Below are 16,463 nucleotides of genomic sequence, written 5' to 3' on the forward strand. Positions count from 1 at the left end.
CAAGATAATGATTGGTTTGCTCTAAACTAATTCGTGACGTAACATTGAGTCTTCCTGGCAGAGCTTTCATTTATGGCTTAGCCTAGCATGATCTTGCCTACAGCTGAAAGTATTTACTCAATACGAGCAGGACACAGACGTGCCTGCATCGAGTCCCATATCAATCCTAGAAGAGTGGTCTTCTGAAGCAGAGAAACCACACTCTTCTTAGAGTTTAGTCTCAACTCCAAGCTCCTGATGTGAGCAAGGACGATATCTCAATGCCAAACCACCATCTCCTTGGACTGGGCTAGAATCAACCAGTTGTTGATGTTATTGAGTACATCAATGCCCTGGTATCACAACGGAGCCAGAGCTGCATCCATGCACTTTGTGAAAATGCGAGATAACAAAGCTAGGCCAAACGGACAAACCTGATGTTGGTAAGCTTCGCCACTAAAAGCAAACCTGAGGAACTTCATGTCTTGAGGAAGGATGGATATGTGGAAGTAAGTGTCCTTCAAATCTATAACAACAAACCAGTCTTCAGGCTTGAATTGGGACACAAATTTAAGCATTGGCATCTTGAACCTGTAAGTCCTTAGAGTAATCTGAAATGATCTGAAAGGATTCTCGAGACTAACCTCTGGTGTAGGCTGAGTAATATGCCCAATACTCTGAAACGGCCTGCCAGCAGGGAACAACCAACCCTCTCTGAGGAAGCGACCATCCCAGTTCCGCAATGTTTGCAGGCAGGGACTAGGCTAAACCGCTGCTCCCTAAAACACCAGAGGTGGCGGTGTTGGAAGACTGATCTCCCAAGGGCTCAATGAGGAAGTGGACCCACTTGGGATGTTTTCACACCTGGCTTGTTTTGAGCATTTGTTTCGGAACCTGGTGCGTTTTCTCCTTTAGTACATTTCGTTTAGGCATATGTGACCAGTCACGGAAAGTAGGGACACAAGTCGGTTCTGGGGCATTTTGAGTCACAGATTCTGAAAGTGTAGTCTCCAAGCTTTCCAACGATGTGTAACACATGGAAATCTGATAATATTTGGAGAAGTTGTGGCCATTTGAAGGTAGGCACTCAAAAATGCTCAAAGGGCAGAAAATGACCTCTAATTTTGCAGTTCTCGCCTGTTCTCACCTGCTGGGAGTGACAAAAGGGCTCATTTACATCTCATTTAGATAAGCCATACCCCCTGTAAAGCTGCATGGTTGCATAGCAACGACAGACGCAACGGGAAAAATCGGACCGCATACTATTAATAATAAAGGATAATGTGCATTGTAAATGTCAGTAATTTATCTTTTTTGACATTAGGACTTTTTTAACAGGATTCTGTGATAACCGTATAGTCCTGGTTTAGACCTCAGTTAGTGGTTAGACCTGGTTTGAGTCAAAGGATTAAAAAAATCCTGTACATTAAACTCTTTAATAAATACTTTTACCTTTGACTTACAACGCACATTTTACGGCTACAGATACTTTATACTTTTACTTACGTAGGAATTTAATCTGATACATTTACTATTACATTAGTAAATCCTTGTTAAGAATATTAAGTAGTAACTGGCTAAAATTATTAGCGTCACATTCAATTCAAGAATAGTAAGGTTTACATGAGCTAAGTCATTCACACCAGTCAATTCAAGCAGTTGAAGCGTTATTCAAATTAATAGCAGATGCTAACATTACCATCTAAAAGCCCATTATAGTAATGGGGGTTTTTGGCAAGTGATACGATGCTAACGATTACAATTAAAACGAAACTCCTGAGCTAGCTAATAGCAAAAGACACATAACTTAGCCTACGTGATAACGTGTAGCCTACGTGTTCTTAGAATGAACACAAAATGACAAACTTTGATGTTTATGGAAACTCACCCCATAAGAAACAGAAAAGATGTCGTTGCCTCCAATGAAATAAGTTGTTCGGGCACACTTTCTCTTTGTCGGGGTCTTCTTTGTGGATGTAACCATCTCCGAAGTTTGCACTGCTATGCGTCTGTTTGCCTCTAAATGTCCAATAATTCGCATGTCCTGCCACTCTTTTTTCCGCAGCTAAAGAATCCAGCCGTATGTTGTACTTCAAAACATTTTCGGTGTAACGGCCACGGTTCAGCTCGTCTGCGATATTCTTTGCGGCGTCCATCTTCATTAAATTTTGATATCAGCTAGAGCCGGCCAGAGCGCTGCATAAATAAGTATGCAGCGCTCTGGCCGGCGCTGCCGCTGCCTTCCCTTGGAGGGCAGCGGCAATAACAAAAGAAACAAAAGCCGGCGTATCCGATTCCAGTATGGAAATACAAACAGACAATGACACGCCCCTACTGTGAGATAGAATCCCAGAAAAACTAACAGATCTCAACTAGCAGATTCTGCAAAAAAACGAAAATCACCAATTTTGAAAAAAAACGCTTCTTTCTCAGTTTGCTCAATAGTTGTGCTGCCGACTTGTGTCCCTGGTTTCCGTGACAGGTCACATATATGAACACGGCAATCTCGCTCTGATCCACACCAAAACAATCGCACCGAGATTGCCTGAATGAGGTAGTCTCAGCCTTATTAAAAACAAATTCTGGGGTCGGTTCGGTTGAGGTGAGAAAGCAATCCGACCCAGCAGACCAACAAACCAAGTGGTATCATAAGTCACATTGGGAAATGTGTTATATAAAATCAGCAGTGTCTGATTCTGTAAGTGAGCACATTAGTTATTGCAGGTGAAAACCTAAAAGCACCTCTTCATCTTAAAATGTTGCGTACTTGCTCTTTTCGATGCAGTTCAAGAATAAATTATACCCTATATATAAATTTTCATATAGGCCTATATAAATTAAGCCACAATAAGCTCATGGAGCAAACTTGTCAATCCATCTTGATGGATGATGCAGAGGAAACTCTGACCAATAAGCGGACAGTTTTACGCACATGTGACTTGCATAAACACATCTTGGTACACTTTGAAATGTTGCCTTGTGAAAATGAACCGAACCAAGATGAAAATATAACATTGTAACAAATTAATCCCCTGTTTCGTAACAAAGCAAACAATCTATAGGTCTGAAAACACCATTAAACTTGGTTTGGGCCACTTCTCCTCTTGTGCTTGGCTGGGGCTGCTCTTTGAGAGCAAAGAAACGGAACCGCCGGAACACATACCAGCTGATGAGATCCGGGGATCCGGGAGGGGGATGAATGGAAGACAGCTTTCAACACCCCTACAGGGCATTAGGAGTATCAGGTGATGCCCTTCGGGCTAGCTAATGCCCTGGCCGTCTTCCAAGCCCTTATCAATGATGTTCTGAGAGGGATGCTCAACCAATGTCTGTTTGTATATCTCAATGATATCTTAATATTTTCCCAGAGTTATGAAAAGCACGTTCAACATGTCCAGCAGGTTCTCTCTCGTCTGCTCTTGAACAACCTCTTCGTCAAACTAGAGAAGAGTTCCACAGCACTACAGTCTCTTTCTTGGGTTTCATCCTGTCATGTGGCAGTGTACAGATGGATCCCAGCAAGGTTTGTGCAGTCCTGGAGTGGCCCCACCCTGATTCATTGAAACAAGTTCAATGCTTTCTGGGTTTCGCCAACTTTTATACGAGATTTAATTGAGGCTTCAGTTCCATTGCGGAACCTCTCACAGCTCCCTCCAGGAGGTCTGGCACACCCTTCCAGTGGACAGAGAAGGCTAACCAGAGCTATTTACTTCAACTCCCATATTGACCCTTCCAGATACTGAGTTATTGTTTATTAATGAGTTGGATGCATTGGACATGGGTGTGGGAGCAGTTTTGTCCCAGAGAATGACTAGGGACAATAAACTCCATCCTTGTGCCTTCTTTTCACATCGACTGACAGTAGCAGAGAAGAACTATGATATAGGGAATCAGGAGTTGCTGACTGTTAAGCTGGCATTGGAGGAATGGAGCCACTGGCTGGAGGGTGCTAAACACCCATTTGTGATATGGATGAATCACAAGAACCTCACTTACATCCAGGGAGCCAAAAGGTCAAATCGTCGACAAGCTTGGTGGGCCCTTTTAACCGTTTTGACTTTGTCCTCTCTTACAGACCTGGTTCCAAGAATATTAAGCCTGATGTTCTGTCAAGGCAGTTCGGGTCCCAGGAAGATGAAGACAGGTCAGAGCCCATCATACCAAGGTACAGAGTGCTGGCAGGCATCCAGTGGGACTTGGAGACAGCAGTAAGGAAGGCCCAAATTCACCAACCTGACCCAGGTAATGGTCGCCTCTTTGTGCCTAACACCATCAGGTCCGAAGTACTGGAGTGGGGTCATGCCGCACCATCATCTGGACATCCAGGGGTCCTAAGAACCCTGAGGTGGATCCAGTCTAAGTTCTGGTGGCCCAACATGGGACTGATGTCCGGAGAATGGTTGCTGTATGTTCCACATGCGCCCAGAATAAGGAACCTAGAGCCCTCCCTCAAGGTAAACTACATCCCCTCCCTATCTTGAGACGACTCTGGTCCCACATATCCATGGATTTTTTTAGTGGCCTACTTAACTCTCAAGTTAACACAGTGATACTTGTTGTAGTTGAGGATTTTCTATGGTGTGTCATCTCATTCCCGCCTCTAAAATTCCTACAGCAGGTCAGATGGCAGAACTTCTCATGCAACATGTCTTTAGAATTCATGGGTTTCCTCAGGATAGTGTCTGAGAGGGGTTCCTTGTTTACCTCAAGATTCTGGAAGGCTTTTGGACGTCTAATCGGTTCCACCATCAGCTTGTCCTCAGAGTTCCATCCCCAATCCAGTGGCCAGACAGAGAGAGTGAACCAGGAGATTGAGAAGACCCTCAGGTATCTGGTCTCGAACAACCCGAGTACATGGAGCTCCCAGAATTTGCCCATAACACTCTCCAGCCCTCATCATTGGGTATGTCTCCATTTGAATGCCAGTTTGGGTCCCCCCTCCCCCCTTCTCTGTTTTCTGAACAGGACCTTCAAGCACAGGTCTAGCTGCAGCCCAGTTAGTCCGGAGGTGCTGGAGGGTCTGGCAGAGAGCTCAGGAAGCTCTGTTAAAGCCATCCTGGGAACAACAGAAACAGGTCAGTCGACGTCAGCGGACAGGTCCATCACTCTGTCCAGGGCAGAGAGTGTGGCTTTTGACTAGGAATCTCCCATTGCACCTTGAGTCATAGAAACTAGGTCCTAGATACATTGGACCTTTCAAGATTCTCAAGAAAATACACCCAGTCTCTTACCAACTCCTATTGCCCAGGTCTATGTGCATACACCCCACATTCCATGTTTCATGCCTTAAACCTGTCATCTACTCTCCATTGTCTCCTGCAGTCAGACCACCTCCAGTTCCTCGGATGGTGGAGGGGCAACCAGCTTACTTCGTGCAGAGACTTTTGTAAGGGCCAAAATGAGCTCAAATGAAATAATTAATTTATAGGGAATTATAAAGAGTCATTTAGTTTACGACTGAGCAACTGAATCGTCCAGTGTTCATCTGCTTGGATTGTAATAAGCTGAAAACACTAATTAATAGCTCGGTAACAAAATCGACAGTTTAAGACGTTAAATTTTACAAGCACATAATACAAGACACTTTCTTTTAAAGGTGCCCTAGAACTTTGTTTTAAAAGATGTAATATAAGTCTAAGGTGTCCCCTGAATGTGTCTGTGAAGTTTCAGCTCAAAATACCCCATAGATTTTTTTTAATTCATTTTTTTAACTGCCTATTTTGGGGCATAATTAGAAATGAGCCGATTCAGGGTGTGTGGCCCTTTAAATCTCGTGCTCCATGCCCACGGAGCTCGTGCTTGCCTTAAACATAAAAAAAGTTCAAACAGCTAATATAACCCTCAAAATGGATCTTTACAAAGTGTTCGTCATGCAGCATGTCTAATCGCATAAGTACAGTGTTTATTTTGATGTTTACATTGATTCTGAATGAGTTTGAGGCTATGCTCCGTGGCTAACGGCTAATGCTACACTGTTGGAGAGATTTATAAAGAGTGAAGTTGTGTTTATGTATTATACAGACAAGTATTTAAAAATGAAAATAGTGACGGCTCTTGTCTCCGTGAATACAGTAAGAAACGATGGTAACTTTAACCACATTTAACAGTTCATTAGCAACATGTTAACGAAACATTTAGAAAGACAATTTACAAATATCACTAAAAATATCATGTTATCATGAATCATGTCAGTTATTATTGCTCCATCTGCCATTTTTCGCTATTGTCCTTGCTTGCTCACCTAGTCTGTTGATTCAGCTGTGCACATCCAGACGTTCTGCCCTTGTCTAATGCCTTTCATAATGTTGGGAACATGGGCTGGCATATGCAAATATTGGGGGCGTACACCCTGACTGTTATGTAACAGTCGGTGTTATGTTGAGATTCGCCTGTTCTTCGGTGGTCTTTTAAACAAATGAGATTTATATAAGAAGGAGGAAACAATGGAGTTTGAGACTCACTGTATGTCTTTTCCATGTACTGAACTCTTGTTATTTAACTATCCTGAGGAAAATTCAATTTTTGAATCTAGGGCACCTTTAAAATCTACAAGAGACTTTATTTATTCTAACACAAACTAATCTAACACAAATACACACACGCACACAAACATTCATACGCGTTGCAGGAATAAAGGAAATGAGAGAGAAGGAGTTTTAAGAGAGAGAGTGCTATGATGAGGATTCCTAGCAAAATATGCACTTCAAAAGACCTGACCTGAAGGAACCATGAATCATTCATTTAATGCACCAGTTCAGTGTTAGAATCTGGAGGTACTTGCTTGTAGGCTTAAATGGGAAACTCCTCGTCAGCGTCCTAGGCCTTGGGAAGTGGGGTTTTTCTGAGTCGATGATTTGTTGCAGGGTCTTTTCAGGTCAGGATTGTGGTCAGGTAAAAACCAATCATGTTTGAGCTTGCTGACAAAAAGAAAGGAAGTCTCTTTGTCATGACTCTTGACGGAAAAGAAAATTAAGTAAAAGAAAAGTGAGTGAACGTTGGATGGCTTGAATGAGCTGCTTGTCTGTCCTTTGTCAGCTTGGTCTTGTCTTTGTTTCTTCTTCTTGTTACTCCATTGTGTTACTTTTCTTTCTCTTGCTTACTAGTTCTTTGTCTTGAGAAATGACTATTTAAACGTAGGTGTTTGTCCCACTTCTGAGAGGAGTTCTGGCCTATCAGATATCGTCTTGTTTCAAAAGGTGGCTTTTCTCCGCCCCAATCATAAAATACGTGTTATCCCCGGTCTCTGGAATTGCCGGCTTTGGCAGAGAATACCGTTTAGACAATTTCTATTAAATGGAATATGATACTTTTTACACAGATTTCATTCAAGCCATGATTTAGAGGAAGAGATTTAAAAACATATCAGACACGAAATACTTTCATTCAACCATTCAATAGTTACACAGTTACATGAGTTGTGGGTGTTCTAAAACATAACTGGTCACATATTGCATGTGTAGACATGATATAAAATTTATGCAGTTAAAAGATGTTTGATAAGTCCATTTGAAATTGTTTGGAGCAGTTTGATGCAGTTTTAGTTGTAGAACAGTCTTAGTTGTTTTTTTTTCTGTAAAGTTAGGTCACTCAGAGAAACAAAACAGGCCTGCATTGTTTCTCTGTCTCTTTTGATCTGGACATCAAAGACTTTTTATCTTTTGGTGACCATTTGGTTTGTCACAAATAGCTTAAGTTTGTCACCTCTCCTTCATTCAGGGAGCATGGGTGTCATAAAAGTACCTAGCAGGGTTTTTCTGTAGACGGACTGGAGCCAAAAATTAGATTCTCTGCGTTTGGGTTTCTGGAATTATGTTTTGAAAGAATCATCTGAATGATTCATTTGTCTGGTTCATCCTCAGTCCTTACACTTTTGAACATGTGCAGAGTATGGGGAGGGGTCCAATATTTGGTTGACTGGCAAGGCTATGGTCCAGAAGAACACTCGTGAGTACCAGTTAGAGACATACTGGACCCAGAGCTCATCAGGGACTTCCACCGACAACAGTCGAACACCACTAAAAGGAACATCAGGAGCCATTCATCAAGAGGGGCCTCCTGTAAGCCCTTAGCCAGCAATACTTCCTCCAACCACTTGGGGTCACACTCCTGCCATGACCAGCAGTATTGCTCCCAGCCACAAGGGGGTGCCGGATGTCTGTTGCCTGCAATCTTCCTCCCAGTTGCCAGGGGGCAACCATTGGCAAGAACTCTCAGTTGTGCTTAGCAATCATTGTTGATGACACTCACCTGTGTAGGGCCCTATTTAAGTTTGCCTTTATCCATTGTTTTTTGTTCAGTCTTGAGCCTGCCTACCTGTGTATCCTGTTGCAGTGAGCCATTATGCTTGTTTTGTATTTCCTTTTTGTGACTATTGGAAGCTTTGCTTCTGGTTTTGTTTGTACTTTGTTCTTTTTTTTTGGATCTTCTATAAGTAAAGCTACTTGGATAATGATACCTCTCGTCTCCTTGAGATTTTGTTATTCCTCTGCACTTGGGCCTTAAAATCTTCAACCTTGAGTTAGCTCACTCAGGAAGAACACCAGCTCTGTGTCCAGGAGATCAGGGTTTTAGTCAACGTTCAAGATTTTAGTCTATAGTCTGGCAGTTCCTGCTTCTGTATCATTACAGCAATATTGTGCATATTTTTTGAAAAATGTTCCTCACTAAAGTTCTTTTTTTAACTAACTATTGAGTTTATTGAATGGCTTTTCTTAGGTAAAAACAACATTTTGTGGCATATTGTTTGCAAGTTGTTTTATTGACGTCTTTCTGCAGTTGAATCTCTAAAGCCCCGGGTATACTTCACTTTCCGCGCCCGGATGCGTCTCACGCGCAGTCAAGTCCGCGCATCTTTCAAAGTATACTAAACCACGGATACATGCGGATGACCGAGTTCCACACGTGCAGTACAATTTTTTCTATACTCTTTACCAGACATTGTGTCATCAGTGGGACATTTGCTGGGCAGGATCGGAGGAGAAAAATAGTGCATCCACCAGTGCAACATAGTTCAGAAGATACACCAAGAGAACAGGAATCAAAAACGATGGAGAAGGCATGCTTCTGAGTTTACTCATCTTGGTTTTGAATCGCTCTTTACAGTCTTTTCTTCGACGACTGCACACTGTGCTCAGTACTGTGCGTATTGCCACCTAGTGGACTTTTCTGTCCTGCTTGCACATGTGCTGTTGCGTGCGGCCTCGAAATTTGGGCTGCACGCGTACGGGGTGTGCCGAAGTATACCCGGGGCTTAAGTGATTACATTAGAGATGGATTAAATTCAGTCAGAAGAAGTACTGTATCTTTCAGCATACTTTTTGATGTTCATTCATGTTTATTTTGTGCTGTAATAGCAGAAAAGAGGAAGAGATAATAGGTTCACATGCCGCTTGACCTGAGGTGTTACAGCAATCTGTCATGCCACATTAAAGAGCACCAAAACCACATTTATTGTTTGAATTCCATAGTTAAATTGACATAATTTAAAAGCTGAAACTTTGTTTTATGTCAAACATGACCTGCTCTGTCTTATCTGTCGTCACACGGTCTGTGTCCTCCTTGATCTGTGATGTATCTGGTATGTTATATGTTTGGCATCGGTTCTTTTTAATTGATGCACCTCTTGATTAAAATAACATCACAACATTTATTTCCATCAAGAGGTGCATCATTTGTTTGGTCAAGATCTTGTATTGACAATGCAAGTGGTGAGCACTCTGTAAAGTCTCCTCCAGCACATCCCAAAAACTTACTGACCTTTAGGTTAAGGTCAGTGCTAATTCATGTGTGAAAATGATTATTCATGCTCCCTACCAAAAATCTTGACATTGTCATCCTGGAAAATCCAAAACAGCAACTTTTTTTTTTTTTTTTTTTTTTTTTTTTGCCGGGGAGTGTGTGTATATAATATACAGTATATATTTGTATACTGTATCTTTCTGTATTTCAAATAAATGCAGCTTTGGTGAGAATAAGAGACTTCTTTCAAAATTTTTTTAAATCTTTCAAAAAAGTTTTAAAAATCTTACTGACTCTTAAATGTTTGAATGGTGGTATATTAGGATTAATCTAGGTAAATTGAGAGATTTTTTTTTAAAATTTAGATGACTGTCAAAAAGTACCCCAATTCATTGTTGGAATCCATTGGTTAGTGTTTAAACACAAGTCATTGTTTTCTTTGTCATTCAGTTTCCAATGGGATTTGCAGTGGCAGCCAGTGTGAGAGTGGGAAATGCTCTTGGAGCTGGAAACACAGAACAAGCCAAGCTGTCTGCCAAAGTGTCTTTAATCTGTGGACGTATGTTGTCATATCAACAGCTTGATTTTCAAATTGGTTTTAGCTGATGCTGAACATGTCTAATTTTTTGAAAACCTGTTGATATAAGATATCAGGACGTTACATCAATTATTGTTGAAATTAAACAAAATGATAGTCACCATAATTACTGTTACTCGTATGAAGATTGCAGTCATTTTCTTTCAAAACCTGTTTCTTTTCTCTGCTGCTGTAGTACTTGTTTCCTGTGTGATTGCAACGATAATTGGAGGTACTAACAACATTATTGGATACATCTTTAGCAGAGATGAGTAAGTTACCAGAGAGACTTACTGTTGAACACTGTGTGGTAGTCCGTATGGTTATTGTAAAGAGCATCAACATTTAACACATGTGACTGTTGAAATTATGTTGTGTACAGTTTTTGTGGTAACACTATGGTCCACAATAAGGTCCACTTGTTAACATTAGTGTATTAACTAACATGAACTAACCATGAGCAATACATTTGTTACTGTATTCAATAATTTTTATTAAAGTTAGTTAGTAACAATACAGCAGTTCATTGTTTGTTCATGTTAGTTTACAGTGCCTTTACTAATGTTAATAATACAAATAATACAACTCTTGATTTTAATAATGTATTAGTAAATGTTGAAGTGCAGTTCATTATAAGTTTGTTAACTAATGTACTTATGGAGAATAGCATTATAACTGGTCTCGTTAAATCTCTATCTTGAAGGGAAATTGTCCTCAGAGTTTCACAGGTCATGATCCTGTATGGCTTTATTCATCTATTCGATGCCACTTCCGTAAGTTTATTAATTTGAAACCTTTTGTTTAAAGATACATAAATTGGAACACTTACAGTTATTAATTTCAGCTGGCCTGCTATTTGTATTGTGAATCCATTTTGATATTTTCCCTTTGATAATCACCCAAATGTGTTTTGATAGGCAATTACAGGTGGCATTGTCAGAGGTACTGGAAAGCAGATGCTTGGTGCTCTTTGTAACATTGTGGGATATTATTTTGTGGGATTCCCAATTGGAGTGTCTCTGATGTTTGCTCTCAACATGGGCATAATTGGTATGTTTACATGGGAAGACTGTATGCTGCCCCGATGATTTTCTTTCTTATAGAACACAAAATACATATTTTTTTAAAATTGTGAATGAAGCTTCTTTCCTTACAGTAGTAGATGTCATGAAAGATTTCTGTATGTTCTGATGCTGTTTGCAATGAAGCAACTGCTCATCGCTGTACACTATTGCACTGTACAAGTACAACTGAGCCAATAAACTCAAATACCACACTAAACACATCCTTTAATCTCTTCACGTCTCTTCTCTCTGTTGTTAGGTTTGTGGACTGGATTTTTTGGGTGTGTCTTCCTACAGTCTTTGTTCTTCATTATCCTCATTTACAAACTGGACTGGAAAAAAGTGACTCAAGAGGTAGGTTATTTCTCCTCATCCACACACACAAGCACACATACTGTATAACTAAAAAAAAAAAGAAACATCCCTTTTTCAAGATGCTGTATTTTAAAGATACTTTTGTAAAATACAAATAAGCTTTACAGATATTTATTGGAAAGGGTTTGAATAATATTTTTAAATTATTGTTATTATGCACCTGTAGAACAGTCCTTAAGACACTTTCACACTTGATTCAATTGCCTAGTCCTAGTTTTATATCTTTGTTTTTGAACCATTGGTTTTGTTTCCAAAGCTTCAGTAACAGCACTTGCATTCACATCAGCAGCAAACTGTACTGGAGTTCAAATGAACTGTACCCCAGACCACCCTTTTTTAGCAGACTTGGGTACAATTCGTGGGTGTGCACCCGAGTTTGGCAGACAGCTTTCACATTTTGGTTCAATTAAGGTCACAGTTCCTATAACTTAGGACGCCAAAGAGACCTACTGACTCTAAAAATACCAGGAGAAAGATGTCCAGAGTCCCTGCTCACCTGTGTGAACATGCCATAGTCATGCTGCAGAGAGGCGTGAGGACTACAGATGTGAACACTGCAATAAACTGTAATGTCCGTAATGTAAGAAGCCTAAGATAGTGCTACAGGCAGACAGGAAGGACAGCTGATCATCCTTGAAGTACCAAACTATGTGTAAATGTGTCCGGCCAGACATGTTTGAGAACTTGCATATGCTCTGTTGTAAGAGCAGAGTAACATCTCACAGCAAGAACTGGCAAATCTGCTGGAGTCCATGAGGATGTGCTGCACAGTACTTAAAGCAGCTGCTGGCCACACCACATACTGACTGCTAGTTTATTTGGACAGATGATTTCTCTAGTCTTTATCTTCTTATTTTCAGGCCTTGATCAGAGCTGGTGTACAAGCCCCTGAGACCAAAGATGAATCTTATGCTATGGAAAATAAGGGCTGCACAGAAGGTATATGATGACCTTAATGATGGGGGGAAAAAAACATGATTTTTTCATCATGGATTTTCTCTTATGTTGATTGATTATTGTACAGAAGTGCAAGAAGAGTCCCAGCACACTGAAGAATGCCAGACAGATGCAAACACAGATCTGGAAGGACTCGGTAAAGAAGAAGGAAGAATAACAGACGCTGGCACAAAGGTCACAGTTGGAGAGATTTTGACCACCAGACAGTTGGTTGTTCGTCGAGGACTTGTGATTTTTTTCATGCTACTTATACTAGCTGGAGGAATTGTGCTAAATGAGCTGGTCACTTGACTTCTCTCAGATGAGTACAGTAAATGCAGAGCTTTGTCTGATCTGAAAATTTAAAAAACGTTGCCACTGCCCAGGCCATCTATGCAAATATAATAGAATTTGATGTGGATGATTGTATTGTCTCATCTCCTTCTGTGCTTTTAAAAGTTGCAGACATAATTAGTGACGCGTTCCACTGCATCTATTGTCGCGTTTGACATTTTTGTTTTATTCAAGACACTTATTTATTTTTCTATTTTTTTTTTTATTATTATTATTGAAAGCACCAGTGTTAACATTCAAAAGCTGTTGTTGTCAGGAATTTGTGTGTTTTGCCTTTTGTTTTGGATTTGTCTTCTGTGATTTCAGTTTGACCCAGTTTTTCTCATGTGTTTCACCAGTTAATTCCTATCACCTGTGCCTTGTCTATAACCTTGTTAATCATCTTGTTTGCTAATTAGTTGCCTGTGTGTATAAGCCTTCAGTTTGAGTCTGGTCTTTGTCCTGTATTGATGTTTTTTTAAGGTTAAAGTGTGTTATTGTTTGCCTATATGTTCCTGTAATGCTTTTTGGAGTAAATATTATTGGAATTGGACTTCTTTGTCGTGTGCTTCTCTTTAGCCACTTAACCATGACAGAATACAGGACCAACAACAAAAAAAATAAGATGGGCATTCTCCTCACCCCAGTTAACTCTGCTGATCTACTGATCACCTGCTTCCAAGACGGCTGCCCAATCGAGAACTATGTTGAAGAGTTCCTTAAACTTTCTAATCAGGTAACCTGGGATGATGATACTCTAAAGACGAAAAAATGTTTTTTGGTGTGGTCTAGACGATCACCTTTACTGGGAAGTTTCAGCAACAAATACCACCTGTTCCCTGATTCAATATATTGAATATGTGCTGTGGTTGGGTGGTTCTTCCCTCACAGTTGGTGAGGTTGATGGAGACACCACCACCACTCATCCACAGTCACCCTTGCCCATTCCTGAGCATAGTTCCATCATGACCGCCATTCCAGAGCCTCGTCCTAAGATGGCCGCCACTCCAGAACCTCGTCCCAAGATGGCATGCCATTCCAGAGCCTTGTCCCAAGATGGTTGCCATTCTAGAGTCTCATCCTGCTATGGCTGCTGAATCTGAGCCCTCAGCCAATATGGCCGCCATACCTGTGCCCTCAGTGAAGATGGCTGCCGCGTCTGAACCCTCAGCTGAAATGGCCGCCACACCTGAACCCTCAGCCACAATAGCCACCAAATCTGAGCTCTCAGCCAAGACGGTCACCACCATGCCCATGATACTATCTCCCTTCCTCATCCCGAGGTGACTCCTTCCTCGTCCTGAGTCCAGAGGTGACTCCCTTCCCCGTCCCGAGTCCAGTGATGGCTCCAGCCCCTGACCAGGTTTCATTGTGTGCTTCTCTTCAGCCACTTAACCGTGACAGTTATAGCTTGAGGATCTTATCTCAGATATTGCTGGTGCACAACAACTGCAACAATGTTGTACTTTTTCAGATCACCTTACTAATAGACAAATGAACAAATCTGTATATCTAACTATCTAGCTCAATGAGAAGATACTGTTTAAATTTAGTCTCAAGAAAAAGCTTAAATAGTAAAAAGTAGAATTAAATAGTAGAATTACTGTCTGGTCAAATATTTAAAAACTAGAGATTGTATTGTGTATGGGGATGAAAAACGGTTACGTATTCTTGGGCTAGTGTCTAGGACTTTTTGCTTACAAGATAATACTTTGCTTTGTCAAGCTAACAAAAGTTTAAATGGAATCTTTCTCAAGCCAACATAAGTTTAAATAGTAACACATTATGTTTGCTTTCTCAGGACAACCTAATAAGTTTAATAGTAGAACAGTATGCCAAAATAATCATTGAACTCTCACACATTTCAACTCTTATTGGTTCAATCTCTCAGATGATCTTCTGCAGCAAACACAATTTCCCAGTATAACCATCAAATGAAGATGCATCACATTCCCCTCACGTGCACTTTTCCCTGCCTCTCTTGCATCTTATTACAACTTTCACTGTTAAACTGTTGAAACAAAAAATTACATAATGAATCAGACTTTCTTCCATAATATTTTTTTCATTTATTTACTTCTTGACTTAATTGTTTACATATTTTACTAAGTATTATCTTGTCAGCGAAGTCCCAGACACTAGCTCAAGAACAATATGTAACCATTTTATGTCCCCATACACAGTATGATCTCTGGTCTTTAAATATTTGACCAGACAGTAGTTCACTGTGTGACTCAAAGATGATTCAATTGTGTGAAAGTGTTTCTGATGAGTCATGAGAGAACAGGTTATTTGATATACCTACATACACTCTTATAAGAAAAGATTCTATATAGAACCTTAAAGGGCTCGGTCAGGCACTAAATATATAGAACCTTTTAGGGGGTCCCATCATGAGATCATTTTATGGATTTAGTTTTAATTCATTTTGTTTTTAATTACATTTTTATGAATTAAGAAGCTTGTAAACACTTTATCACTAGAAAAAAATAATGGAATATATACAGTCAAACCAAAAATTCCCAGTATGCTCATGCTTTGTGTTGGGTGTTGATTGTATGAGTTTGTTGGATTCCTGGCTGTTTTTGAATTATTTTCATGTCTTAAATACATTTGTGACTGGTTTTGTTGTATTTTGTTTATTCCGTATTGTATCAACTAGCCAGCATGATTTATGGTAAAACCACCAATGTTTTTACCGAAACTGAACACCTGCACTGGTTTCATATCTTTACAAACACAAACAGCACCAACTGGACAGTGGGTGAAGATGTTAGCAAGTAAACTGGATTGAAAACATTGGAACATTTTTCTGTTGTTTTTCATTCAGCCAATTTGTTGTTCTTCATCTTCTTGTTGTTGTTGTTGTTGTTGTTGTTGTTGTTGTTCTTGTTCTTGTTCTTGTTGTTCTTGTTCTTGTTGTTGTTGTTCTTCTTCTTCTTCTTCTTGTTCTTCTTGTTCTTGTTCTTCTTCTTCTTGTTCTTGTTCTTCTTCTTGTTCTTGTTCTTCTTCTTCTTCTTCAGCTCATAGAACCACTAGCAGAAAAGTTATTAAATTTGGCACACTGATTGAGGACAGTCTAAATTGTCACCTTAGCAAATTTGGAGTCTCTAACTCAATACCTCTAGTGCCACCAACTGTCCAAATTTACACTCACATTTATGATAATTAACTTTATAACTTTTGAACCGTACGGGCTAGAAACAAAATTATAATTTTTTCTCTGATTCCTTGGTTCACAACAATTCAGTGTCCCTATGACCCCATTTTCCGTCATAAAAATCTTTCCATCATTTTCAATTTTCTGAAAAAAGTTCTTGAATAAAGCAGTTCTCAAATATTTGACAAAGTGCTTGCCAAAATGAATGTGAGGCTCAATGCTTTAGCATATTCTGAACAAACTCTGTGTGTGTTATGACAGCCATGACCTGAGGCTTTCTGCACAGTTTCCTAGTGTTTGG

The 16,463-nt window shown here is 40.1% G+C and overlaps 2 protein-coding genes across 7 annotated transcripts in view; both read left to right on the forward strand.

Moving 5' to 3' along the window:
* The window catches only part of LOC125243173 (multidrug and toxin extrusion protein 1-like), a 50,722-nt gene that overhangs the window by 22,166 nt on the left and 12,093 nt on the right, over positions 1 to 16,463 (forward strand). For all 6 annotated transcript variants that reach the window (XM_048152590.1, XM_048152592.1, XM_048152591.1 and 3 more), the window contains 5 exons: positions 10,168 to 10,276; positions 10,491 to 10,566; positions 10,998 to 11,067; positions 11,212 to 11,344; positions 11,618 to 11,712. In XM_048152590.1, coding sequence (XP_048008547.1) covers positions 10,168 to 10,276; positions 10,491 to 10,566; positions 10,998 to 11,067; positions 11,212 to 11,344; positions 11,618 to 11,712 — 483 coding nt within the window. The remainder of the gene's footprint in view (positions 1 to 10,167; positions 10,277 to 10,490; positions 10,567 to 10,997; positions 11,068 to 11,211; positions 11,345 to 11,617; positions 11,713 to 16,463) is intronic.
* LOC125243175 lies at positions 2,100 to 5,365 on the forward strand. Its single transcript, XM_048152596.1, has 2 exons — positions 2,100 to 4,433; positions 4,595 to 5,365. Exons 1-2 carry the CDS (start codon positions 3,948 to 3,950, stop codon positions 5,117 to 5,119), a joined length of 1,011 nt encoding a protein of 336 aa, XP_048008553.1. The 5' UTR covers positions 2,100 to 3,947; the 3' UTR covers positions 5,120 to 5,365.

This window comes from Megalobrama amblycephala, linkage group LG13, assembly GCF_018812025.1.
Source record: "Megalobrama amblycephala isolate DHTTF-2021 linkage group LG13, ASM1881202v1, whole genome shotgun sequence".
NCBI lineage: Eukaryota > Metazoa > Chordata > Actinopteri > Cypriniformes > Xenocyprididae > Megalobrama > Megalobrama amblycephala.